At 43.3% G+C, this 25,883-nt stretch overlaps 1 protein-coding gene across 1 annotated transcript; it reads right to left on the minus strand.

Annotated features, from left to right (window-relative positions):
• Window positions 1-12,920: 12,920 nt before the first annotated feature.
• On the minus strand, window positions 12,921-13,549 carry CUNH11orf87 (chromosome unknown C11orf87 homolog). The gene has a single exon (XM_045892901.2). It carries the CDS (start codon window positions 13,515-13,517, stop codon window positions 12,921-12,923), a length of 597 nt encoding a protein of 198 aa, XP_045748857.1. The 5' UTR covers window positions 13,518-13,549.
• Window positions 13,550-25,883: the final 12,334 nt, after the last annotated feature.

Here is a 25,883-nt window from a genome sequence, read left to right on the forward strand (position 1 = left end):
ATGGTTCCTGGCTCACAGCTCCTGAAACCCTAGAAATTTTCAAAGTGTTGTGAGTAATCAAGGTGTCTTTTGTTATGTTAATGAAGTGACTTTCAGCCAAAACACAGTCCCGGTGGAGCCAACTATGTGATTAGAGGGTTGGAACTTTCAGTCCAACCTGGGGAGCAGCTAGCGGGGGAGATGGGAAAGAAGGGCTGGAGATGGAATCAATCACCAATGGTCAATGACTTAATCAATCATGTCTATATAATAAAGCCTTCATGAAAACCCAAAAGGATGAGGTTCAGAGAGCTTCCAGGTTGGTGAACACGTGAAGATTTGGGGAGAGTGGTGCATTCACAGAGCATGGAAATCCACACCCTTTCCCAATACCTTGCCTTGTGCATTTCTTCAATCTGGCTCTTCCTGAGTTACATCTTTTTATAATAAACTGATGGTCTAGAAAGTAAAATGTTTCTCTGAGTTCCATGAGCTGCTCTAGCAAATTAATTAAACCTGAGAAGTAGGTCCTGGGAATTGCTGATTTGTAGCTAGAACTGCTGGTTGTTACCTGTGCTTGCCATTGGCATCTGAAGTGAGGCGGGCAACACTCTTGTGGGACGGAGCCCTTGACCTGTGAGATCCGATGCTATCTCCAGGTAGATAGTGTAAGAATTGAGTTGAATTGTAGGACACCCATCTGTTGTCAGAGAATTGCTTAGTCCTGGTATGGGAAACATCCCCCTCCATAGGTTGGCATTGGGTCCAGCAACCCAAAAAGAGGAGGATAGACCTTCAAGTGGAAGTAGGGCACAGAGTGGGACATCGGGCAGTTCAGAGAACCTAAAAGCATACTGGAGTAGGTGAAAGGATTAAAGAGAGGAATGATAAATTGTGGCAAACCCGCCACAATCTGCCAAGGGCCTGTAGTTTGTCTAACCACTGAAGGACAGTGACACGTTTTCTAGTCCAAAGGGACAGAGCCTAAGCCTCTCTTTGCCTCAATTCCAAATCTTGCTGTCAGATCCAGATTTCTCTGTCTACATGTAAGTGGGATGCTATGGCTCCCTTTTTGGACAAGAGAGTGAAATAAGATGATATAATAAATGATCAGCTTGTGTTCATTCAATTTGGCTTATTTTTTATATAATTGCAACTTGAACTTGGTTTTGCTTGTATTATTTCATTCTGGAAGTCTTGTCTCCATAACTGAGTCATAATCTCTGTGAGAGGATTGGGTCCTACCTTCTTCTTTAGCATCTCCCTCAGCCCAGCAGAAGAACTGATGGGCACTGAGAAATACCAGGTGACTGACTGCTTTCCTGATTCTTTTCCTTCAATAAATGTTCATTTGACCTCAGTTCTGATGGCTGACTCACTGTTCCTATACCGGCCATGAGAAGTATTAAGGCTCAAGTAAAAAAAAAAAAAAGCTTTGCGGGGCTATTCCCACAAGCATGGAGTAGGGATAGTGTGTGGTGGAAAAGCATTATATCTGCCAAACATTTCTTTGAAGATACAGAACATTGAAAATGCCAAAGATTCCAATGATGCCATGCTCCTTGTCATCCAGGAGTCAAGTGAAATTGGTGACTGTCACAAATATTCTATTAATTTTTGCGTTTCTGCTGCTGGTATGATTCAGGCTAGATTCCCACAGTAGTATCAAAGTACTTCATCAGGCACGTGTCCATAGAATTTCAATTGATTCACTCACTTGTTTATTCGACAACATTTATACTGAATAACTAGTACTTATCATATGTCAGGCACTTTGCTAGAGACTAGAATGTGTCGTCAGAGCACAGAGAACATGAGTTTGTTACTAACGACCTACCAAAAAACTATGCCCTGCCTTTGCCACCCAATCCCCATAAAAGAAGCAAAAACAGGAACTGCCAGGCACTCATTGCCCACTATTGGTAGACCTTTGCATTTATTTTCTCATGTAACCCACACAAGCCTTCACAAACTAAAGCATGGAAAGGTAAGGAACTTGTCCAAGGTATCATGACCACCAAGTGAGAGAACCATGCCTTTCCCCATAATACTGGTTGTACTGGTATTTCAACAAATTCACCAACACCCTAGGATTCCTCCTCAGCAGCATATAGATTCTTATCACTGCCAATGGTGTCATATCTGATTATTTCTCTCCTCTAAGAGAGCCAAGCAGGGTTTGTCATAGATCCTGTATAACTTCACAATTCTCTGCAGACACGTCTCAGAATTGCAACAAATGCCCTAGAAGCTAATGTCAGAACACACACACTTCCAGACATACGGAGAACTCCTCCAACGTGACAGACGAGGAGTTGTCATCCAGGAATTACATGACAGTGACAGTGCTCATATGCCAAATTGCGGCTGCTCCACAGAACTAGGCTTCACCACAGTCTGAGCATGGCCTGGGGACAAACCCATTCAGCCTGTGCCAGCAAAGCCCAGACCTCCGTTTGAACTCTCATTATTAATGATTAACTTTGTCCCCAACTCATGACAGCTAAGCAGCACCCCGGCTGGGGCTGCCCTAATCAACAAAATACAAAGTACCCATCTATTCCCTGCTTTTTCCTTCTCTCTTTACTTCTTCTCCCTCACACCATCATCTATTAATCACCAACTCCATCAATTCCATAACCTAACATACTCTTGAACATACCAGTGTTCTTCATCTCCACCCCTATTGGTTCAATCCCTCATCTTTTGTTGCAGGATTTATGAAGCTGCATTCCATCTGGTGTCTCTACATCCAGGTCTCTGACCACCATCCCATCTATTCTGTATGTTGAGGCTGCCAGGGTAGTATTTTAAAAGTGCAAATGTATAATTCCGCTCTATATTCAAAATTTCCCACTGACTCCCCACTGACAACAGAACAGCATGTTCTCAAAAGCTACTCTTGAAGGGCCCTTAATAATCTGGCTTACTTCTACTTTTCAGACTTCTTTTTTTTTTTTTTTTTTTTAAGATTTTATTTATTTATTTGACAGAGAGAGACACAGCGAGAGAGGGAACACGAGCAGGGGGAGTGGGAGAGGGAGAAGCAGGCTCCCGGCAGAGCAGAGAGCCCGATGCGGGGCTCGATCCCAGGACCCTGGGATCATGACCTGAGCCGAAGGCAGACGCTTAACGACTGAGCCACCCAGGCGCCCCCTTTTCAGACTTCTTTTATGTCATTCCCAGTGCGAACATAATATTCTCAAAATAAGTACCACATTCTTACCTCTGTGCTTTCAGACATGCTTTTCTTTCTGCTTAAAATGCTTTTCCTTTTCTTGATAAACTCCTACTCATCCTTTAAAACCCACCTAAAGTATTACACCTCCTCTGGGAAACCTTTCCTAACCCTACCATATAGCATATTTTGTGCTCCCAAAGTAATTTTTACATGTATTTCCTATCACAATTGAACTGAATTGAAATGTATTGTTTAATCACTATAAGCCCTTCAAGGTTAGGGTCAGATTTTACCCCTCCCCCGCTACTTGAGGCATGTCTCTTAACATACCGCTCAGTAAGCATCAGTTTCTTGCTTTCTGCCTACCAAGATCACTATTTGCTTACTTACAAAATTAGGGGCGTGAATGAAATGGGTTTTACAAATCCTTACAGCCAAACAGTCTTTCATCAGTGAACTCATATATTTGCATGGCTTCTTCAGGTCTTTGCTTATGTATCACTTTCTCAGTGAGGCTTTCTTGGACCACCCTATTTAAAGCCCAGCACTCTCTCCTGGCACATTCCCTATCCCCCTTCACTGCATGATCATCTCTATAGCTCTTTTCTCCTTATAACATACTCCATAGTTTAATTTATTCATGTGTTTTATTTACGTGTCTCCAAAAAAAACAAAACAAAACAAAAACGAAATCCCCACGAGGGCAAGACATTTACCTATATTGTGCAAAACTGTATTTCTGGCACAAAAGCGATACCTTGCCTAGAGTTGGCTGTCAATGAATATTTGTTGACTGAACGAGCTCTCAAGTATTAGAGGTGAAAGGTCCAAAGAGATCATCTCATCAACCAGACTAAAAAAAAAAAGTCAATGACACCTAGTCAGTGGCCAAGCCAGGATTAGCTACAGGCATGTGGTTAGACAGTGAGGACTATGCGCTGATTGACAACTGTCAGAAACAGGGCAGTGTAACTGGCACAAAAAAATGAAGCTACCTGTGTGTGAGTCTAAGAACAGGACTAACCTGGGTGGATCCTGCAAACAAGCCTGTCATATCATAGCCACATTCTCACATGTTGGGCATAACCATGATCTTTTGTACATCTCCCCATAGGACACAATGTGGCAGAAGGAAGGGGGTGTGGCGCACAAGGGCAAAGATAGAGAAGGGTGTCTCCTAGCCTCTCCTTTCTTTGTTCTTCCCTGACGATGCATGCACCTTTGGAACTTAGGGATCTACACGTCCTCCTCTACTTTCTGTGGCAGGATCTTTAGAAAGGCTGATCCATACTAAGGCACTGGTGACGCTTATTATCTCTCCCATAGAGACTGGACTGGGGTCTACAACATAAACCCCTGGGACCAAGCTCTTAATTTAGGGACTTCACACATTGCTAAGTAGAAGGCGGAGACGGTATCTTTCGACATCACCAAATTCTAACCATTCAACTTGAAATAACTCCCTATGTATAAATAAGCATAACCATTAAAATATGTCTTAGGCACCTCTTAATGGGGGCCCATTGATTGGTAGGTCAATCCCTCTTCTACACCCTATCCTCCATTTAAGACTTACCTGTGAGGATTGAGTCAGGGCACAGGATATTACATTTAGAAAGCAAAATACCCCAAATCTACCACTTCCTGTTTGGCTGTACCAGAGGACCATATAAGGGACCACAGAGGAAAAGTCTATCCCTTCTAGTTCTGGGTAATTTGGGAAGAAGAAGGGAGCCAAATATTGCTTGAGGAGGATGGATTCCAAGGCTCTTGGTCCCCAAAGCCCTTGACTGCCCTTGATTCAGGGACAAACAGTTATAGAGAGAGGTCCAGTGGTTAAGTATTCTGATAGGATCAGAGAGTCTGTGGACTTGGAAGCAAGCAGGGGCTTTGGAAAATCTCCCTGGCCATACTAGGGGGAACCATTACTGGAGAGATCTACAGTACTCTCCTCTCTCCTACAGAAAGGCAGTGGCACTGTGACAGCTGTAGGGACTACAGGCAACTAGAAGCCTTCTTATTTCGCATGGTCTGAATGGGATGTCTTAATGACTCAGAGATACTCATTTGCTCCAGTGGAAGGGGCCCAGAGATGCTGAAACACAGCAAAAACAGCAAAATCCTGCATTTGGCACAAAAGAGCCACTGTTGACTCAGTTTGGGGAGACTATACAAAAAAGTCCAGAATCCCAGGTTCTGATGTTGGGTACAAGCCAGGAAGCAGACAGGACTAGCCACCGTGCAGCTCAAACCAGAAAGGATCTGTTTAGGACGGCACAAGTCCGAGGAACCTTCCTCCTCAGCCACCATCATATAACAGAAGTCATTCCCAGACATCACGTGGAAAGAAGCAGAAAAGAAGAGAAAATCTTAGAGTTTGAAAATTTTCTCAAAAGGGCTACCCAGCAAGTTGGTCCCTATGAGAGATAAGATGAATCATAGGAAGATAGAGTAGCCATGCTTGTTTTGCACATCTGTATGTGAAAGGTGAGTATTTTTGACATCTCAGTGCATTTCAGGGTAGTTCTCAGGATTTTTAAGAATTTGTGTGGAGCTGGGGCGCCTGGGTGGCTCAGTCATTAAGCGTCTGCCTTCGGCTCAGGTCATGATCCCAGGGTCCTGGGATCGAGTCCCACATCGGGCTCCCTGCTCCGCGGGAAGCCTGCTTCTCCCTCTCCCACTCCCCCTGCTTGTGTTCCCTCTCTCACTGTGTCTCTCTCTGTCAAATAAATAAATAAAATCTTAAAAAAAAAAAAAAAAGAATTTGTGTGGAGCTTTGTACCAATGAGTCACTATAAACCTCCAGGCTAAAATTAAAAATCCTAAGTCAAAGCCATAACCCAGGGAGAGAGAAGACTTGCAGATGCAGATAAAGAATGGTCAGCATAAAGTAGAAAAGAGGGGATAAGAAAAGTCATCACTAGAGCCCCTTCTTGATCTGTAAAGTTTTGAGAAGCAGAACCAACTTTTCAGAGAGGAATGCCCAATACTATCAGCATCAGTTCAAGACTGGGACAATTTAGAGAGGTACTACTGGAAAAAAGAGATTGGACTTCAGCAGCTGATCAGAAAGAGAATACCCAGCCGGTATTTAATTAGCGAAGTCAACCCAGGAAGATCCAAGGAGTTAGTGAGTAGGTCCATTGTCAGTCTTGTGAGACCTAGCTGAGTAAATACCCAAGCCTTCTCATGAACCAAAAAAACTGAGGTTAAAGAATACTTAACCTCCTGGGAATGAAGGAGACCATGGTTAGAGATTAGATTGTGGCACCAATCCATACTTCCTGCCACCTTTTGGTAGAGAAAGCTATTCATCTCCACTCCAGAATTCAATACCCACTAGAAGTTTTTCCCAGCTCAAGGAGAACATTTCCAATGTGCAATCTGCAGCTTCTCGGGTGGGGGTAGGGCAAAGTAATGACCAAGTATTGGAAAGAGGCTGTGCCTTTTTGGAGACCAAATAGTGATACAGGGTAAAAGATGCAATCCATACCCAGATTTTCTAGCCAAAGGTGGAGGGATTGGGTAGAAGTTCACAAAGAAATAAATGTAGTATAAAAATCAAGCTCTCACCTTCTAGGAAAGTGGGAGAGTAGGACCTTAATTATGAGTTAAAGTCCTTTCAGGAATACAAAGGTTTAGTATGGTAGGATTATGTTTCAAATATCTCCCAATTTAGGATCCCTTATCAATAAGCTTCTCTCTCTGTCTCCTATACCCTAACTGCCATTAAAGGCTAGTCATAAGGCTGAAGTCAGGAAAGAGACAAAGCCCACTGCAGAGATGGGATGCCACCTATGGTAGAAAAGCTCAGGCAGATAAAAGGGGGCATTGAGAGGAAAATCTGCTTCTTGCAGTTTGGAGCAATTCTGAGAAAAAAATGAGATAGAAGAGTGAGACAGGCAGCTGTTAAGGCTTTCATGCTTCTCTTCTCCACACACAAAAAGAAGGGGTGGTGCTTCATAAACATGTAAATAGTTTTGGAGAAGCCCAGGGATTAGGGTTTACTGGCAACCCCACCGCCTGGAATGTATCAGAGTGGAGCAGTAAGCCCTAATTCATGGCACCATCTGACATGGAGCAGGACTAGCTGAAGTGGGGTGGCAATGATGGGTGGTGCCATGCCTCTCAGTAGTAGGTCATGGCATGCAGGATACCCAGAAGTTCCCGTATCTCCAAGAGGACAAAGTGTGAGAGTCCTGTTGGACCTAGGGATGGCAGGGTGCAGGATATACAGACTCCTGTGGAAGATGACTTGAGACTCGGGGGAAAAGGTCCAGGGTCTAAGACTGCAGTGGCAAAAGTCAGCACAAAATCTAGAAAGGACAACAGCATCTCAGACTGGAGAGCCGTCCTAATCAACTGCTTTCCAGCGGAGTTCAGCTAGGACCCAAACAATGTATATGAATGTGAGGCTTCCAATTTCCCTCATCGCCACAAAATCAGGTCAACCATATCCTTTCTCCACATACCTGATTATGTTAGAGAAGGCAGGAAAAGAGCAAATCTGAACGACTAAGTATATGACCTAGAGAGCCTGAGCATCTGCCTAAAAGGACTGCTAAATTAATGGACTGGACTCAGTTTATTGGGTGATACTAAATTTATAAACTTCCCATTTTTGGATGCAGTTGGCTTGTGAAGAAGTTTTGATGAGTAATAATTAAAAATAAAAACTAATTTCTTTGAGCATCTGAGGGCAATAGAATGAGTAATTTTATAATCTTACTATATTCTAAATCAGTAAGGAAATAGTGTCCAAAAAGCCAATTAACAAGAAAACTCTTTTATTGATAGAAAAGCAAAACAAATTTTCCATGAATTCTAATATCTGTTTCATTCTGTCGGATATATTTGAGTTCAAAAATCAGTTTTTCTGTTGCTGTTGTCATTATTCTTGTTGTTAATCTCCCTATGGTAGCAACCCAACGAAATCACAAGTGTCCCTGCTTCAAACAGGTAGAACTACCTTGATAAGACATTGTCCTCAACTAAAGTTAATTAAATTCTTATTCTTAGCTAAGCATTCCTACATGGCACCAACTGTATCACTAGGTTGGTGACATTAGTAAGTATTGATGTCAAGTCATCAAAACTGTTTCTCAAATGTTATCAAGTAAATCAGAAACCAAATCAGAATCAGATCAATGTTCCATTCAGCCCCTCCATAGATAGCTCAGTTCATTCAAATGTGAACTAAAACATCTATGAGCCACAATCACTAATACCAAAAAAGGATGGCTCAGAGAAGTGGTTTTCCAAATTCAGATTCAAAGTCCAGATTCACAGGGGACTGGACCTGAGGAGTCTGACCAGATTAGATTAAAGTTCCTGGTTCTAATTTAACCTATAACTTCCACATAACATCAGCTAGCAATTGCTCAACTGTCACCCACAGAAAAGCATTTAAAGCATATGTCTACACAATGGAAAAAAAATGGAATTTTAACCATTATCTAATTAATTCAATCGATATAGATAGAAATAGTGGAAAAGTCAGATGCCAAAGTTTTTTTTAAAGCTAATTTATCCATATTTTCCAAAAATTACATACCAAACTAAACAGATAAGGGTCAAATTTTCACTTTACCTTTAGCTATGTATCTCCACACAACATATAGGCTGAAAATAAAAAAAAAAAAAAATCAAGCCACAATCCAAGTTTGTGGTCTAGATAGCCCTAAAGCTCTTCTAGATATTTTTGCTTTCCATCTAGATATTTAGACCACATAGGTATGGTCACAAGTTCATTATCATTGCTACATTTGAGTCACTAACTAGGAAAGGAAGCTTATCTAATTACCAGCTCCCTGGGCCAAACAAGACTCTCCCCTTTCATTAAATAAAGAGAAAGTCATTCAGATTTAACCCCAGAGAAATAAGTACATGCATATACCTGGCTTCTCAGTATCCTCTCTGGATAAGAGGATGGAACAACGATTTGGTTTCCATCTCGTTCTTATAATGACAGAAAAGAGAATACAAAAAGTCCATTGTAAATCTGTACAAAAGGTATGCATATATAAATACATATCTATGGGTGTATATAAATTCTAAAGAAGATTATATTCATCTACATCTTTAAGATTCAGAGTCCCATACAGTTGACATAATGGTATTCTCGCTCCAATTTTCTCATTTTTAAAAACAATAAGAATCAAGCATGCCACCTTATTAATACCGAATAGCAAGTGCAGAAGTTGAACTGTAGCTATAGGGATTTGAAGCAATTCATCTGACGGGACATCAGCGAATAAAATCCTTAAAATAAATTCAGCTATTTCCAGATTGCCTTTTGTTTCATATAAATGAAATCCAAAATGCCCTGTTGGTAGCATCCCAAACTCCTGAGACTGTCAATTGAGCTCAATAAGATGCAGTGTTCTAAACAGGGTCTGTGCAAATTGCTTGGATATGTGCTTATTGCAATCATTTGGTGTGGGGACTGGTGTTACTAGAATTTCATGTAATTCACTGTCTCATAAAAAATCTCGAGTGACACCACCAGAAGCTTAGAATTCTGAGTATATTAAACTCAGCATGAAATCTGACTCACAAACCACATCATCTTTACAAAGAGCACTATTAAAAATATTAAACCACAGTCAGTTAATGGAGAAAGGCATACATATTTAAAGGTGCACAATAAGAGAATATTATGGATGTGTGCCCATGTTTAGAGGTATAAACATGTCTTTTAAACAGTATACATAATGCTTTCATTTCTCCTGTTTCCTCTATTTCTTTGGGGAAAAATTATATAGGACAATTTCATAATTACCCCCTAGAATGTACAGGCTGCTCCTTGGAAGGGGATTCTTATTGCATGCCTTGAATGCACTGTGATTCATAAGGCAAAAACGTATGAGTAGCTTCAGCACCAAGGAAATGGAATCATCATCCAGCACTGCTCACAACAGAACACCTTATTGCTTTAATAAAATGGGAAATTATTCACTGTAAGAAGTGCACCAAACAAAGGGGAGAAAGTAATATCCACGCACTTAGTGGAGCTTATTGGAAATGAGGAAGCTCCCTTCTGAGTCCCTGATTCTATTCACATTTCAAGTCCAAAAGTCATTCTGTAATAAGGTCTTAAAGAGCTACAGCTAGATGAGGGTGAGCTACAAAAATTAATGGACTTTCTTCTGCACAGTGCCTTAGTCATTCTGATGTACAATGTAGAGCTTGATGCACTAAAGGGCTCCCTAGTGGCCCAAGGGAGTTAATGCACTCTTTTATACCTATTACTAGGAAGTGACTAAGGCACTGGAAGAGAATCTGGTTCCTTGTTTAATATACTGAACCCAAAGATTATACCTGGTCTTCCTAATATTACAACATGGCATGCTTAAATGATGATCCTCTGTGCTTCGGGAAAGGACTTGAGTGAATATCTAATGGGTGATTAAAATTAAGCTTATTAAATTATTTGTATAAAAGATGCAGTCTGAGCTTGGGCAATTTAACAGATGACCTAAAACCTCAGAGGTAATATTCTTCTCTAGATAAGAGCACAGAAGCCTGGAACCAAGACAGAGAACCTAGAATTACTAGCTATTTGGAAGAGGGATGCACTTAGGGGCACTGTTGCCTTACACCCTGCAGGTTAATAAGAACTCTTTTAGTTGAGCTTTTGGTAGAACATTCTCATTCATACATTATCCAAACATTTAGATAGCTGTCAAAGAACTGGTTCCCAAGAAAGGATGCCACTGCATATAATTAAGATTGTAATGCCCTTCTGGCCCCTTCTATCATCAATCCAAGGGAAACAAAGTGTTAAATAACCATAGGTGGACTGCATTTCTAACATAGATGGCCTTGTCTGGCATCAGGAGAGAGAATAAAAATATTGATCTTCTTCTCTCTCACTTTGTTTTTCTCTCCATCTTTTTTGGTATATCCAGCGAACGTAGGTAAGCCAGACTGAGAAAGAGAAAAAGAGCCCTTCCTTCACTGCATCTCAGATGCAAGCACAACTTTTTAACTGAACAAGCTTCAAATATTGTTATCCTACAAGTAGTTACTGGGTTTAACTTCTCTTGAAATTTGCATGTCCTGTCGTCCAAATTGCCCAGTACCCCCACCAGTCTCACCCCCAAACACATACAGTACAAGCAAGCACACACAACACTGCCTCCAGGTGGTAACTGCATGCAGGTAGGACTACAGGCACTGTTTAAATATTAACCATGTTTTAATAGATGGCATTCCTGCACATCCATTATTTGTTTGTTTTCCGTTGTGGTTGTTTCTGTTATTCGCAAAAGAAAAAAAGAAAACGTATGTGTTATCTTTTTATAACAGTCTACTACAGAATAAGGTACAAAAGAACACTTCTGGAAACAGCAGAAGCCAGTCCTGTACCACTGAATTGCTCATCCAGTGGTAACCGTTATATCAACAGCTGGAAATTAAGAACAAGACCATACAGTTTGGAGGATGTAGTACAGAACTATAGTTTGCTTCTGTATTTGGTACCAATATAATAAATATATAACAAAGGTGCACTTGCTCTAAAAATGAAACAGAAACATTTTGGTTGGTTAGATACTGCACTTTCAGTACTGCACATCACCTAGTATTTTTTTTTTTTTACAAAAAAAGGTAACTTATGCAATGTTTAATAATAAAAGCAATAGTACAACGCAAACCCGATTGTAGAAAAAGAAGAAAGAAACCAACAAAAAGCCAAAATAGTCACTTCCCCAAACAGCCCCTCCTCTGCCTGCACAACCAAAGAAAGTGACCAGTCCGGTGAAGCAATGTCAGCACCACACCCGTCTGGACAGCTTCTGGATCTTTTGTGAATCCTGAAAATGTCCCAAGTCAAAGGTGTATAGCTGGGGGCGGGGCAGAGAGCTAAAGCAGTAGAGTTTCTTTCTTTTTTCTTTCTTTCTTTCTTTCTTTCTTTCTTTCTTTCTCTGTCTTTTTTCTCTTTTTTTTTTCTTTCTGTCTCTTTCTTTTCTTTTCTTTCAACTCATTTAAAGATTTTCGGCCAGCGAGGGACATTTCTAAAAGTAAATTTAAATGCCTGGTCCTGGAAAAGGGAATGGTTAACTAAGGGGTGAGAAAGAGGGCTGACCAGAGATCGGTACATGTCATACACGTTTTTCTGGGACTGTCTCTGTGGTCTCTTGTAGTTCTGGTGCTTAATGTAGACGTTTTCTTTATAATATAGTATTGCCTGAGCCCTGCGAAGGTGGGAATGGGGAAGGGAGGGGAGCTGAAGGAAAAGTGAAAGCTTGGGGGGGGGGGGGGAAGGAAGGGAAGGTAACTGAACCTTAACTTGACAGCTATGTACAACACACCAGGCCCCCTCCACTCCCTTTGGTCCAGGAATCAATGCCTTTTTTAGATTTGGTAGCTTGTGCGGTTTCTCCTCCTTATTGGGGGGGGGGGGGGTAGGGATGTGCAGGGTGAAGAGGGAAGACGCGTCCTTCATTGACAATGAGAAATTATGTGATCTGTCATGCGCTTGGATTGTGTTATTAGTATTATAATAATTACTATAAATATTAATAATAAAGTATTATCAGCGTTATTTCTTCTTCCGAGACTTTCCTCGCCCAATATTTACAAATACCGCACAGTGCCTCGGCGGAGGAGAAACAGTAAGGGGAGGGCAGATACGGAAAGAAGGAAAAAGGGAGGGAGGACAGAGAAAAGTGGCAGAGGAAAGATGGAGGGGGAGAAAAAGCAAGGACGGCAAAGATGCTGGAAATGAGGAAGGGGAGAGAAGAGGGGGGCTAAACAATCAGGAGAGTACCACCGTTTGCAAAAGGCCCTCGCCAGCTGTGTCCAAACAGGAGGAGGTTTCGTGTGCTCCCTGCGGACTGGGGGCCGGTGGGGGAGGCGGGGGAGCGCAGGGACCCTGGCGCGGGCGGCCAGGGGACGACGACGAGGAGGAGGCGTTGGAGGGGGCGCAGAAGGCAAAGTCCCGGGGCTGCCTCTCCAGCCGGGTTTCTTTCGCGTGGGCCGGGGCCTGGCCGCCCGCCGGGGGCAGCCCCCTGCCGCCGCGGTTGCTGCTGCAGTGATCCCGCTCGTATTCCTCCTGAGCCCTCTGCATCTTCCGCTTCTTCATCCTGCGCTTGTGGATGTGGAAGGTGGAGAGGGACAGCACGATGAGGCAGAAGATAAGGGTGACCAGGACAATCAGCACCAGCGTGGAGGAGAAGGACTGGAAGAGCTGCTGTCCCACCTGCGTGATGCAGGTGCCTCCGCCGCTGCCTCCCGCACCCGGGCCACGGGCACTCGAGTGGCCGCTGCCGCTGGCGTTGGGGGAAGCAAAGGTCCGGTTGAGGAGACACGGCGGCAGCGCCAGCCTCAGCTCCTTGGGCGCCCTGGCACTCATGGGCGCTGGGCTGGGGGGGCCGGGCCCACCGGACTTCCTCTCTCGGGCACACCGTTCCCACCAGGCAAGAAGACGACGGAGCCCACGCCACCCAAAACTACTCCCTGGTGTGGGAGGGGATGCGCGCGCGAGCGAAGGGCTGAGGGAGCAACTGCGGGCAAGCAAGCCGGCCAGGAAGCGAGCGGTGCCCAGGAGATCCTCTCCGGCCCCGCCTGGAACGCGTGTCCGCGCGCCCTTTTCTCTCCCAAGGCACCAGGCTGCAAAGAGAACAGGCTTAGTTAGGATCCCGGCCGCTGCCCAGGGGAGTGAGGAGGGCCGGAAGCATGAGCCCGCACTGCAAAGCGGCCCTCTGGGCACACCGCCTCGGCTGGGCGCTGCCCGTCTTCTCCGCAGCCCGTGGACCCCAGCCCGCCCGCCCCTGGCCGCGCACCCGAGCCGCCAGCTTTCGCGCTCGCACCGCTCGCTGGGAAGGGGTCCGCGCCGGCGCCGCGGAGATACAGATTACTCAGCAGATAAGGCAGCCTTCCTGCGCCCTCCACAACTTTCTAATTGCAACAGACACACAGCCGCCCGGGAGCGTGGTCCCCTCTCCCCAGAGCACCGACTCTCCTCCTTCCTTCGCCCTCTGAGTGGATGTCTTCCTATGGATCCTACCCTTCCCAGCACCCAGCCGCAACCGCCGAGCGAGCGGGCTCCGGGTACGCAGTACTGCCTTCTCTTTCCTCCCCTCCAGACTCTTCTTCTTCCCTGGCCGGCCTCAGGTCCCTTAAGTCCCATTCCCATGGGGGTACCACAGCAACCACATCCTACTCCGCCTCTGTCCGTGGCCACAGCGGACGCGCTGGATCGCGCTCCATCCATTCTCCAGCCTTCTTCCTGGTACTACCCACCCCACCCCCCAACCACCAGGAAAAAAAAAAAAAAAAAAAAAGCAGCTGAAACACCTTTTTCAGCTAAAGCACATCCCCGCAAACGCCCCCTTCTCTCCATCTCCCTGTGCCCCGCACTCGGCAGTATCCTGCTTCTTTCTAGGGGGACAGGAAATGGAAGGGTATGGGTTCTCATTTGCAAAGTTTGGGGAACAGACCTGCCCTCCAGCCTCCCCAGCCCCAGCCCGAGGCTCTTCCCGGGGACCAGAGCCAGGCAGACCCGCAGCGCACAGCAGAGCCCCCGCGCCGTTCTCGAAAGGCAGCGGCAAACTGTTGCACTGCGGCGCACAGAGGAGGCGCGCGAGCCGGGGCTGGGCAGGGTGGGGGCCGAAGCTACCGCCCGGGGTGCCTGCGCAGGCCGCCGGGCTGCCCGACCCCCTCGCGCCCCGCCACCCGGCAGCCTGGAACCTCTGGCGGCACCGCGTCCCTTACCTGGGGCCACCAGCTGGCTGCAGGGACGGAGCCCCCGCCGCGCGGCTGCAGTGGTGGCTGCAGAAGGCGCGGAGTGAAGGGGCCAGAGACCAAGCCTCGCAGCTGCTGCCGCCGCCGCTTCGGGGAGCTCAGCTCGCAGCCTATTGCCAGAGAGGCCGGTGACGTCAGGCAGCCACCGCCAGGGCTCCAAGCCACCCCTCGGCCCCCACCCCACCCTCACACCCCAGCATCTCGTCCTGGCAGAGTGAGCCTCTGCCACACACATGCCCAGTTCCCGGTCCTTCCCCTGCCAGAGGCTAGGCACGAGGAGGAGAGACCCCCACCACCCCGCCGGGAGCAACCCCCCTTCTGCACTCCTATGCCTAGGAAGGGAGGGAGCTTCAGCTCTCTGGCTGCCGGATTCCTCACTCTCAACCCTTTTCTACACGGTCCCAGGAACACATTTTTACACTCTAGAGAGCCATCTTCCCTCAGGGTGCACATTCAATTTTTTTTTTCCCTCCCTCGGCTGATGAGGATTGCTCTCCTCTGCAAGCCTGTCTATCCTGGCCTGGTTCTGAACAGAAACAGCGTGAATATGAGAAATGAGACGGGCATTTCTGAACGCGTGTGGCAAAACATGAAATACAAACCCAAACACGTATTTAACATCAAACAATGTGAATTTACTGTTTTCCTCTCCACCAGAGTCTTCAGCTTAACCTCTCACTCCACCTCACTCATGGTTCTTCTCTACTCGCTCACACACTTATCTCCAGGCCCAAGACCACTCTGTGTATTAAACACTCTCTTTTGAAATCCAGACACTTGTGAGCACGCAAAGCACATGCAAGGCTTACAAGGCAGGAAGGCGAAAATAACTCAGAGGAGTACAGAAATAAACTGTCCTATGAAAATTCTGAGTGTAGCCCTTTTCTATAGTGTTAACAATAGCCTTTCAGCACAATGGCTAGAACTTCCTGAAAGATTCTCCTCAGCCTGCCTACATCTAGGCAGAGATGAATCAACTCTTGCTTTAGGACCCTTGGAAACACATGAATAGTGCATCTGGTTACAGTAGGCAACTCTAAAATGAAGCCTTTTCATTTTCCTATTAGAGAAACCAGCTTGGAATAGCACATAAAGACACTGTATGATCTTTGGAATCATTCACTTGTCTTATTAAATGTGCATTTCCTTCTTCCCTCCCTGTCTTTTCTTCCCATCTTTGAGTCTAATATAGTACCTGTACAATACTTACTTGCAAAATGGAGTGGTGCAGTAAATAGTGCTTTTTTCTGATATGCATCTGAATTGGGAGAGAGTAGAAATGACTGACACCTCCCTATCTGCTTACAAGTAGAGGGTTTTATTTAAAAAAGAGGGTTTGACACAGGGAGTAAAAGTTTGTTTGTCTGTAATCTGGGGGGGTCCCTTTGGACCCTGTGTTCCTATCTGGTCCTACTCCAATTTCTCCTTTTCCTCTCCTTGCTCATGACTTACATATGAAGTAAGAAATGCATCATCACTCCTCAAAATTTTGTTTTCATCTATTTGAATAAAAGCAATCAGATTTTTCTTCATAATTGTCTCAATAAAAAAAAAAATCCCTATTTAAGCTAATGTCAGTACATGCTGAATAATGCAAGATCATTTCAGAGCACAGATTAATGCCCTTGGCTGCCAGACTCACACGGTTAATGATGGTCAATGACCCCAATGCTGGCTTAGCTTTCCTACCTAGAATGAGGGCACCCAATGCCCTGTAGAAGCCACCTGCCATATTTGGACATTCTGACTTTGATGGGCTCAGTGGATGGAATGGTGAGCCTTGTGATCACTAAGTGAGACTTCACCAATAACACTTGATATGCAATGCCCCATTTTTGTACAGTCTCTTTGCTCCTGAAAAGTTGAGTTTAATCAACATTTTGTAAGGCAAATCCAATTTTGAATACTCCAAAAAGAGATGTGGCTATTTAAAGAGACTTTTAGAAAAACTGTCTTGTAAAGCAAAGAATCTTTATGTAATTAGAATTAACTCTCACTAGTCTGTTTTCTAGATTTTGAAGAATGAGTTGTCAGGTTTTCCCAGGGAGAAACATGCATACCTTTACAATATGTTGTTAGGGGATTATGACATATATAAATATAAATATAAATATAAATATAAATATAAATATGTAATGGGGTTCCTTTTGCACACCAAGCTTCTAGGACATGAGTAGGCTGCCATTGTTCTTATTCTTTTGTTATAAATGATAACCATCTGTTATACCACAAGTGCTGAAAGTGTCTTCACCATTTTACACAACCTATGAAAAGACAAGGTCTTACCTTGGAGAATTTACAGTCTACAGCAGATGAATGTGATACACAAGACAATGGTATTTAACTGGAAATGATTTAGGTAAAGACATCAATTTTCATATGAAAAGCCCAGCAGACTTCCCCACCCCCACCCCACACCTTTCTCTTTCAAGAAGAATGGGCTGTAGATTCCTAATTTGTTCTCACCCAGAGAATGAATGTGCCCATAGACTTGGATGTCACTGGTAGTGGAATTCAAGCCCCAAGAACACCAATGACAGCAAACATGCACGCTTCTTGGTCTGTAAGAACTGAGCTCACTGAGTTGCTGTATGATTTTGGAACATCTGGCACAATGGCTAGACTTCTCCCAGACAACACGCTGCCACTGTTTTCGCCGCCCAACTTCTCAAGCCACACCTTCAAGACTGGAGGGCCAAGAAGCTTCTGAGATTCCCAGAGTCTTCCCTTTCTAGTAGGCATGGCCCTCATGACTTAGGCACATTCCAAATATTCAGCAACATATAATACTTGCTTTCAATTTTGACGAGGGATCTCCATCTAGCATAGAGAGAAGTACCACATGGGCACCTGTTAGATCAATCCAAAATAAAAGCACTGAATCAATAATGACGAGTGCTATTATTATTATTATTATCTGCAAAACACCTACTTTGTGCCAGGCTGTAGTAGCATTAACCCTCAACCTAACCTTGCAAAGTTATTTTTGCCAAAGTATATAATTATTTATTTCTTCATTCATTCATTGGCTTATTTGCTCAACAAAAATCTTTGACTACCTGCTATATGTCAGGTGAGGAAACGAAAGCTCAGGATAGCTAAAGACCATGCCCAGGTCACTTAGTCACTTAACAGTAAGTATATTATGGATATCAAATCTAAGCAAATGGACTCCAAAATTAGTATTCTTTTCTTTATTTTTTAAAGATTTTATTTATTTATTTGAGAGAGAGAGAATGAGAGACAGAGAGCACGAGAGGGAAGAGGGCAGAGGGAGAAGCAGACTCCCCGCTGAGCAAGGAGCCCGATGCGGGACTCGATCCCGGGACTCCAGGATCATGACCTGAGCCGAAGGCAGCTGCCCAACCAACTGAGCCACCCAGGCGCCCCTAAAATTAGTATTCTTTTCATAACTAGTGGTCTCTCTCTCTCTCTCTCACACACACACACACACACAATCTCTAATTCTATCCCTATCTCAGTTCTATCTCTACTGCTATCGGCAAGTATGAACAAGTGAAGCAGAGGAGGGGAGATGCAAAGCCCCATTTTGGGGGTCTCCCTCCCACTCCCCTGGCAGTGGCCCACCAGACACTCAACACACTCCCTTGGACTGAGCAGAGTTTAGTATGGGAAGCCCACCATGCACCAGGTTACCTAGGCACGTCATTCTAGACCACAGCAGCAGAACACACGTGAGGCTCCTCACAGAGTTAGAGGGTCTTGGCCAGAGGATATTCAGGTCCTGACATTCTGCCTAATCATCTATCTTGACTACCTTGGGCCCTGCATCCCTATGCTCCGAAAGCTGTCGTGTTGCTGTTACATCAAGTGCTGGCCCAGCCAGCAATTAATTAATAAGCAAAGTAATGACTGAAGCTCTAGACCTTGTTCAAGTTACCTAGTCTTATTCTGATTCAGTTTTCTCACCTATAAAATGAGAATAATAGCAACAATATCTTCTCTGCAATATTATTTTGTGCACTAAGCATACACTAAGCATTCAGTAAATGGTAATTCCTTGCACTAGAAAGAAAATTACGAGGATTAATATTTTATCCCTGACAGCAGAAGCATTATACTGTTTGGACATCAAAATTCAGGACAATTTTGGTAAGTTTGAGGATCCTTTATAATAAGTTTGAGGATAACTATAAGGGTAAAAGGACTGAAAACAGTAACAGATAATGAGCAATTCTAGGAACTAAAAATATGAATCTTAGAGACAGAAAGACATCAGGGATGCAGCGGAGAATCTTCAAATGTTTGGAGCATCATCAATAGAAGATGAATTTTTCCTACTCTAGGTACTTATGAGAGAACTGAAACATAGTAGAACAGATAAAGGGGAGAAAGTATATTTCAAATCACTATTTCAGTATTAAAAAGCCATTTCTAATCATGCAGAAGATTGTCGCCAAAACCAGCAGTCTTCAAAATGGGGGACTCAACCACAATAGCCAAACTGTGGAAAGAGCCAAGATGTCCATCGACAGATGAATGGATAAAGAAGGTGTGGTATATATATATATACAATGGAATATTATGCAGCCATCAAAAGGAATGAGATCTTGCCATTTGCAACGACGTGGATGGAACTGGAGGGTCTTATGCTGAGCGAAATAAGTTAATCAGAGAAAGACATGTATCATATGATCTCACTGATATGAGGAATTCTTAATCTCAGGAAACAAACTGAGGGTTGCTGGAGTGGTGGGGGGTGGGAGGGATGGGGGCTGGGTGATAGACATTGGGGAGGGTATGTGCTATGGTGAGTGCTGTGAATTGTGTAAGACTGTTGAATCACAGATCTGTACCTCTGAAACAAATAATACAATATATGTTTAAAAAAAAAAAAAGAAGAAGATAACAGGAGGGGAAGAATGAAGGGGGGGAAATCAGAGGAGGAAACGAACCATGAGAGATGATGGACTCTGAAAAACAAACTGAAGGTTCTAGAGGGGAGGAGGGTGGGAGGATGGGTTAACCTGGTGATGGGTATTAAAGAGGGCACGTATTGAATGGAGCACTGGGTGTTATACACAACAATGAATCATGGAACACTACATCAAAAACTAATGATGTAATGTATTGTGATTAACATAACAATAAAAAAATTTTTAAATGGGGGACTCAAATTCCTGAGAGTACAATAAGATTTTTCCAGGGTAAATGGGTATGTATAGTTTTCAAGGAATCATTTCTCAAATCCTCAACCTCTATGTGTCCTTTTCCCTAAAATGTTTCTATCTAAGGTTAAAACTTATTCTTTATCAACACTCCGACTTTAAAAGAAGAACCTACATTCGCCAATCCTCACCAACCGTGCATTACTCAGGATATAAAAACAAAGGAATACCATGAGGTTGTATAATTCCTGACGAGGTGACAGCAAAGCATAAAGATCATCTGTAAGAAATATTGATGGGGCAGTGCCTTATTTCATCCAGGTGACAGACTCATTTTAAGGCTCTATGTCTATCCGTGTATTGATTTATCTTAGAATTAGAATTTAGAAGTGAGAAGTTGTCACAGGGATACAAGGATTCCAGTTTAACTGAAAAATGAATCCAGACTTTCTGCACAAAAAGTAAACCTCATTTGTCTATTTTGATTAACAATTTGAACTGCATTTACCTGATATATTGTATGGAAGACATATTATACAAAATTGAATGAACTAAATCTATCAATCTGATGTTCTGAAAAATATATTGAAAGTACATGCATGATATGGAAAATGCCAGAAATTAATTCTTTACAAATATTATGGTTAAAAAGTTTTAGATGTCAAATTAAAATATCCAAAGGAATCCATGATTTCCCAAAATTCTTCAGGGAGTATTCAGGAGAAAAAAAACTTTGAAGATTTCTATTCCAAAGTATTCAAATCCTGTGACACCATCTGGAAAGTTTCAAATGCAAACCAGACTGACCCATCAGGAGTGTTATAAAGATTTCATACTGAGGTAAGAATTTAAACCAGGTGGCTGCTCTAAGTTTTAGAAAGGCTGAGAGCCTACACACCTTTATATACCTATGCAGGTATTTTTAGTCTCTAGTTGCGTAAACATATGCTTTATCCCTTTATACCTCATAATAAAGCATTGTCTAATCAAGCCTAAGACCCATTTAAATCTGGATATTTGTACCAAAAGTCAAGATTTGTCTTGCTGTATTATCCCTGACTGCAAAAGTCATTCATTCAACAAATAAATAATGTGGCCCTACCATGAGCCACAAATTGTGCTAGGTGCTCAGGGTATCAGTGACCAAGGAGCAGTCTCTGTAATCAGGAACTTGCATTCTAATTACATGCATGATTATATTCCGATTATCTGGCCAAATGCAAAAAAATGTTAACATTCTTCCCTTTTCCTAATATATTTAAATAAAATACCACTTGCCTCAAAGAACAGAAGAATGTAAACTACACATACTGATGGATGTGAGGCTAGAGTGGTCAATGGGTAAAGATAGATGGACCAGCAGGTGTCAAATAATTCATAAGGTCTTTGTGTCCAACCACTCCTGGAAAATGAGAGTTTGGGGTCATGATCAGAAAGCCAGTGGCCCATCCCTTCATGAGAAAGAGAAGCTGAAGATATTTCCACCATGCACAAAAAGGTACACCGAGACCAAGGTTTCTCAATCTCAGCAGTACTGACATTTTGGGTCAGGTAATTCTTTGTTGTAAGAGACTGCCTTCTGCATTATAGACTGGGGTGGTAAACAGCATTCTCAAGATGGTCTCTCCTCTTCCAAATAGTCAATCAAAAACTAATGGGGGCTGCCGTGAAGAAACTTTTTTAGATGTAATTGAAGTTCCAAATAGGTGATCTTCAGTTACGGAGATTATGCAGGCAGGCCTGATCCAATCAGGTGAGCCCTTTAAAAGAAGAATTTTCTCTGGCTGGTGGCAGAAGAGGAAGTCAGAGATTCAAAGGATAAGGTTGGGGTTGGGGGGGAAGGAATTGGGGGGTGTTCAACATGCTGTTGTTGGCTTAGAAGATGGAGGGGGACATGAGCAAACACAGGGGACATGAGGAGTTCTTTATAGGAGCTAAGAATGTCTGACAACCAGCAAGGAAATGGGGACCTCAGTCTTAAAACCATAAGGAACTGAATTCTGCCAACAACGTCAATGAGATTAAAAGTGGATTCTCCCCCAGAGTTTCCATAGAAGAGCCCAACCTAACCAACACCCTGATTTCAGCCCCATGATACTCTAAGTAGATAACCTGGTCAAGCACCCTTCCCAATCTCCCAGACTTCTGACCTAAAAAAGTGTGGGTTAATAAAGCAGTGTTGTTGTAAGCTGCTATGTTACACAGACATAGGAAACTAATACATTTGTTTGGCAGCATCCCCAGCCTCTACTCACTAGATGCCAGTAGTACCCCTCCCCGGGGTACCATCAAAAATAGCTCTAGACACTGCCAACTGTCACAGGGATGGGGGTACAGAATCACCCCTTGTTGAAAACCACTACCCTAGACATACAACTTGTCTCTGTACAGTTAGGAAACATTGGTCCAAATGAAGAGATGGGCTTCTTGAGCCCCACCCATATTTTATGACAATTTCAATTACTGTTTTCTCTGAGCTGTTGAATTTGATCAAGATGGAATGAGACCACCAGGAATTCTCTAATAAGTCAATCTATAACAAATTCAAAAAACATCAGGTCCCAGGGATCAGTCAAGAGCATTTGGAGGAGAATAAATAGTTCCAACAATAATTGTTGCCTTCCATGTTAAACAAAGATTCACGCAAAGAAAGAGGAAGTGATCTTGCTAGATTTTGATTACAGCTTTGGATTGTGTTTTCTACAACACAAAAATACACAGCAAGAGAGAAACACTTGGTTTAGGTCACAGATCTGTTTCTGGGCACACTCAGTGCTCTTGAAGATTCTGAGGGAACACAGTGATGGTAAGTGACTTACTGCACAATTCCTCCTGTTTCTCTCTTCCTTATGAAGCAAACATTACTGTATTTATTTTGAGAATCAAGAAAGAAAGCCAAATGGCCTCATGCTCTTCAACCTTTTATCTCTTATACTCTTTTTTTCCCCTCCATTGTCTATACATTATTTTATGCTTGCAAAAGAAGACAAATGAAACAATGTTACAATGTGGCTTTAAAATAGCCTGGGAGTTACCAACCACCAAGTATGATGGGCTAGGCGATACACACGAGACAACTAAGATTTCTCCCAGCACTCTATGCTACCTTTTCTCTAGGTCAGTTGCTATCAACTATGCCTTTTTTTTTTTTTTTTTTTTTTTTTTTTTTTGGTAACAGAACATATGGGGAGAAAAGCTGGAGTGTTTCTGAGGAAGACAAAGGCAACAATGTAGTAGAAGGGACATGCTGAACAGACACATCTGATGGAATCAAATGAAACTTTGTATTTTAGGTTGTTTCAATGTATCTCTAGAGACTCCCCAGAAATAGTTACTCTGCTGCTGAGTAGAAATTTGATAGGTATCATAATTTTTTGGATCACTTTTAGTTAAAAGACGTTCTTCTATCCTTTTAAATCAGAATACAAGGTCAATTCAATAATTAGAATATCTACTCTCAGACACTCATAAAAATTAAAAAACCAATTAATCACGTATTTTATCTTTCCTCACAACTTTAGCTTATTTTAGACTGAAAGCCTAGAGGCATGAAAAGGAGTAATATTTGGCTTCTTCTGTATTTCTCTGACTTGTATATCTCTTCCTTTTTCCTCACCACCCATCCCTCGATTGCTAGATAGTTTCTTATCTCTCTGGTTTCAAAGCAGAAGCAAAAATAGTGAAGGGATAGAAAATTTTTACTTGGACTGTTCTGTCCCAAGATAACTATACACTCCTGGGGCTAAGAGATGTTCAGGTTGACACAGGATGGAGAACTTCCTCCTTGACCTGTTACACTCCCTCCTTCACTCAGCTGTCACTGGTGACCATTTCTTCATCCCTAGGAATCTGATATTTCTTTCAGCTTCTAGCTGCTTAATTTTAAGGGAAAACTGTGGGATTGAGTGTTCAACACCCACCTAAGAATTTCCCCACATAAGGAGCAAGAGAGCTGGGTACTTATGTACTAATGGCATCTCGTTTGCTGCAAGCTATCATTTTCCAAACTTGGAAGAACTATCCCAGCAGCAATATTGAGTCCACAAGAGTAGTTCTGCCTAGGACATTAAAGCTGATGTCATGGGAGAATGCTCACATTTTAAAAATTCTGTCTACGCAGCCTTAAACTCCTCATAGTTGGGGCAGCACCCTCAAAGTATACATATAATGTTCCTGATTCTGCCAGGACATATTAGCCAAGTCTTGCAGCTCTGTTGTTAAGGATCCCTTTTTTTTCTTTTTTCCTGGAGCAGGGAAAATATTTTCTCAGGAGTTCAAGCTGAGTTTTGACCCTAGTTATTGTCCTAGAATCTCTGAAGCAAGTAAAGGAAAACCTTGAAGAAGGTAAGTATCATTTTATGCGGTGTCTCCCTCTGCATGATTTCTAGGCAAGGAGAATCTGCTCTCCTGTAAACAAAGGGAAAGGGAACCATTTTCGAGAGAAAGGAATTCAGGAGAATCTGTTAATTCAAGGTTCTCAAGTACATCAGTCCCCAGTCTCCACATCTCGGGTCTCAGGTCCATGCTCCTCCCACACCAAGGCCCTGGATTTTAGCATAGGAGACTTGCCAGGGCTAAGAGTCAAGTCTCTGCAATCCCATTTCTTTCACACTCAGGTGCGTCTGCCTTATGGATACAGGAAATATGGGTTCTTTAAATGCTGAATTAAAGGTCTTCTGGGCCTCATGTGGAGAATAATTTGATGGTTGGCTTAAACCAAGGTGGTCTTTTCCCTTCAGTGCCACTGTGACAATTAACATCAATTCCACAGTCATCATTACCACTGCCACCATAGCTAAAAAATGCTGGAGATGGGCGCCTGGGTGGCTCAGTCATTAAGCGTCTGCCTTCGGCTCAGGTCATGATCCTGGGGTCCTGGGATCGAGTCCCACATCGGGCTCCCTGCTCGGCAGGAAGCCTGCCTCTCCCTCTCCCACTCCCCCTGCTTGTGTTCCTGCTCTAGCTATCTCTCTCTCTGTCAAATAAATAAATAAAATCTTAAAAAAAAAATGCTGGAGATATTCTGTAAGCCTGTTTCCCATTCCAATTCACCACAGATGAAAATATTCATAACTGTGATGCTCGGCATGCCAGGGCTTATCCTCACCTCTCTTATCACCACCAATAATAGAGCCCTTTTTTGTGATCTGGCTGGCAAGTTCCAGATTCCTATCATAAGGGTATTCTTCCTTGGACCTCTTCTAGTGCCACCTGTCTTAGTCTGGGCTCCTCCAAAAGTAGACACCGAGGAAGGCCGTGAATGCCAGTAATTTATTTAGGAGTTGCCGAGAACCCTGGAAAGGTAATGAGGGAAGAGGAGACAGTCAGAAAAGAGCCCGTTACCACTAGAGTTTCATCCCACAAGGAAATTTGGGAAATACTGTCAGATGCATGCCTCAGAATCATCCTAGCTTAGAAACAAGAGAATCATGGTGTTTGTAAGTATACAAATACACCCTAACTTCACATTTCAAGTCAATCTTAAGACTGCTCCAGAGGAGTTAATTCTCTGACACATCTAGCCTACTTCACCCCAGGCAGAGTGGCATGCTCCTGTTCTAGAAAAACCCTTAGGAAAGAGTCATTAGTAACTAGAAGTCCACGGGAGCACACTGAAAGGGAAGGGTCTACGGAACATACATGAAGTACTGAGGACATCTGCTGCAAGCTCCCCCATATGGCCCACATTCACTCAGTGGGAGACACTCAGGTACCTTTGCCCAGAACGAGATCAAGGAATGCAGATTCATGCAATTTGAGCAACCCTCCCCTGGATCTGCCACCAACACAACTGTCAGACTTTTGTCCTTGAGATTTCTTGCCTAAGAATGTGACCCATGTACACA

The sequence above is a fragment of the Mirounga angustirostris genome, unplaced genomic scaffold (genome assembly GCF_029215605.1).
Source record: "Mirounga angustirostris isolate CCGP_5_RB_7025 unplaced genomic scaffold, mMirAng1.0.hap1 SCAF_13, whole genome shotgun sequence".
Taxonomy (NCBI): Eukaryota; Metazoa; Chordata; class Mammalia; order Carnivora; family Phocidae; genus Mirounga; species Mirounga angustirostris.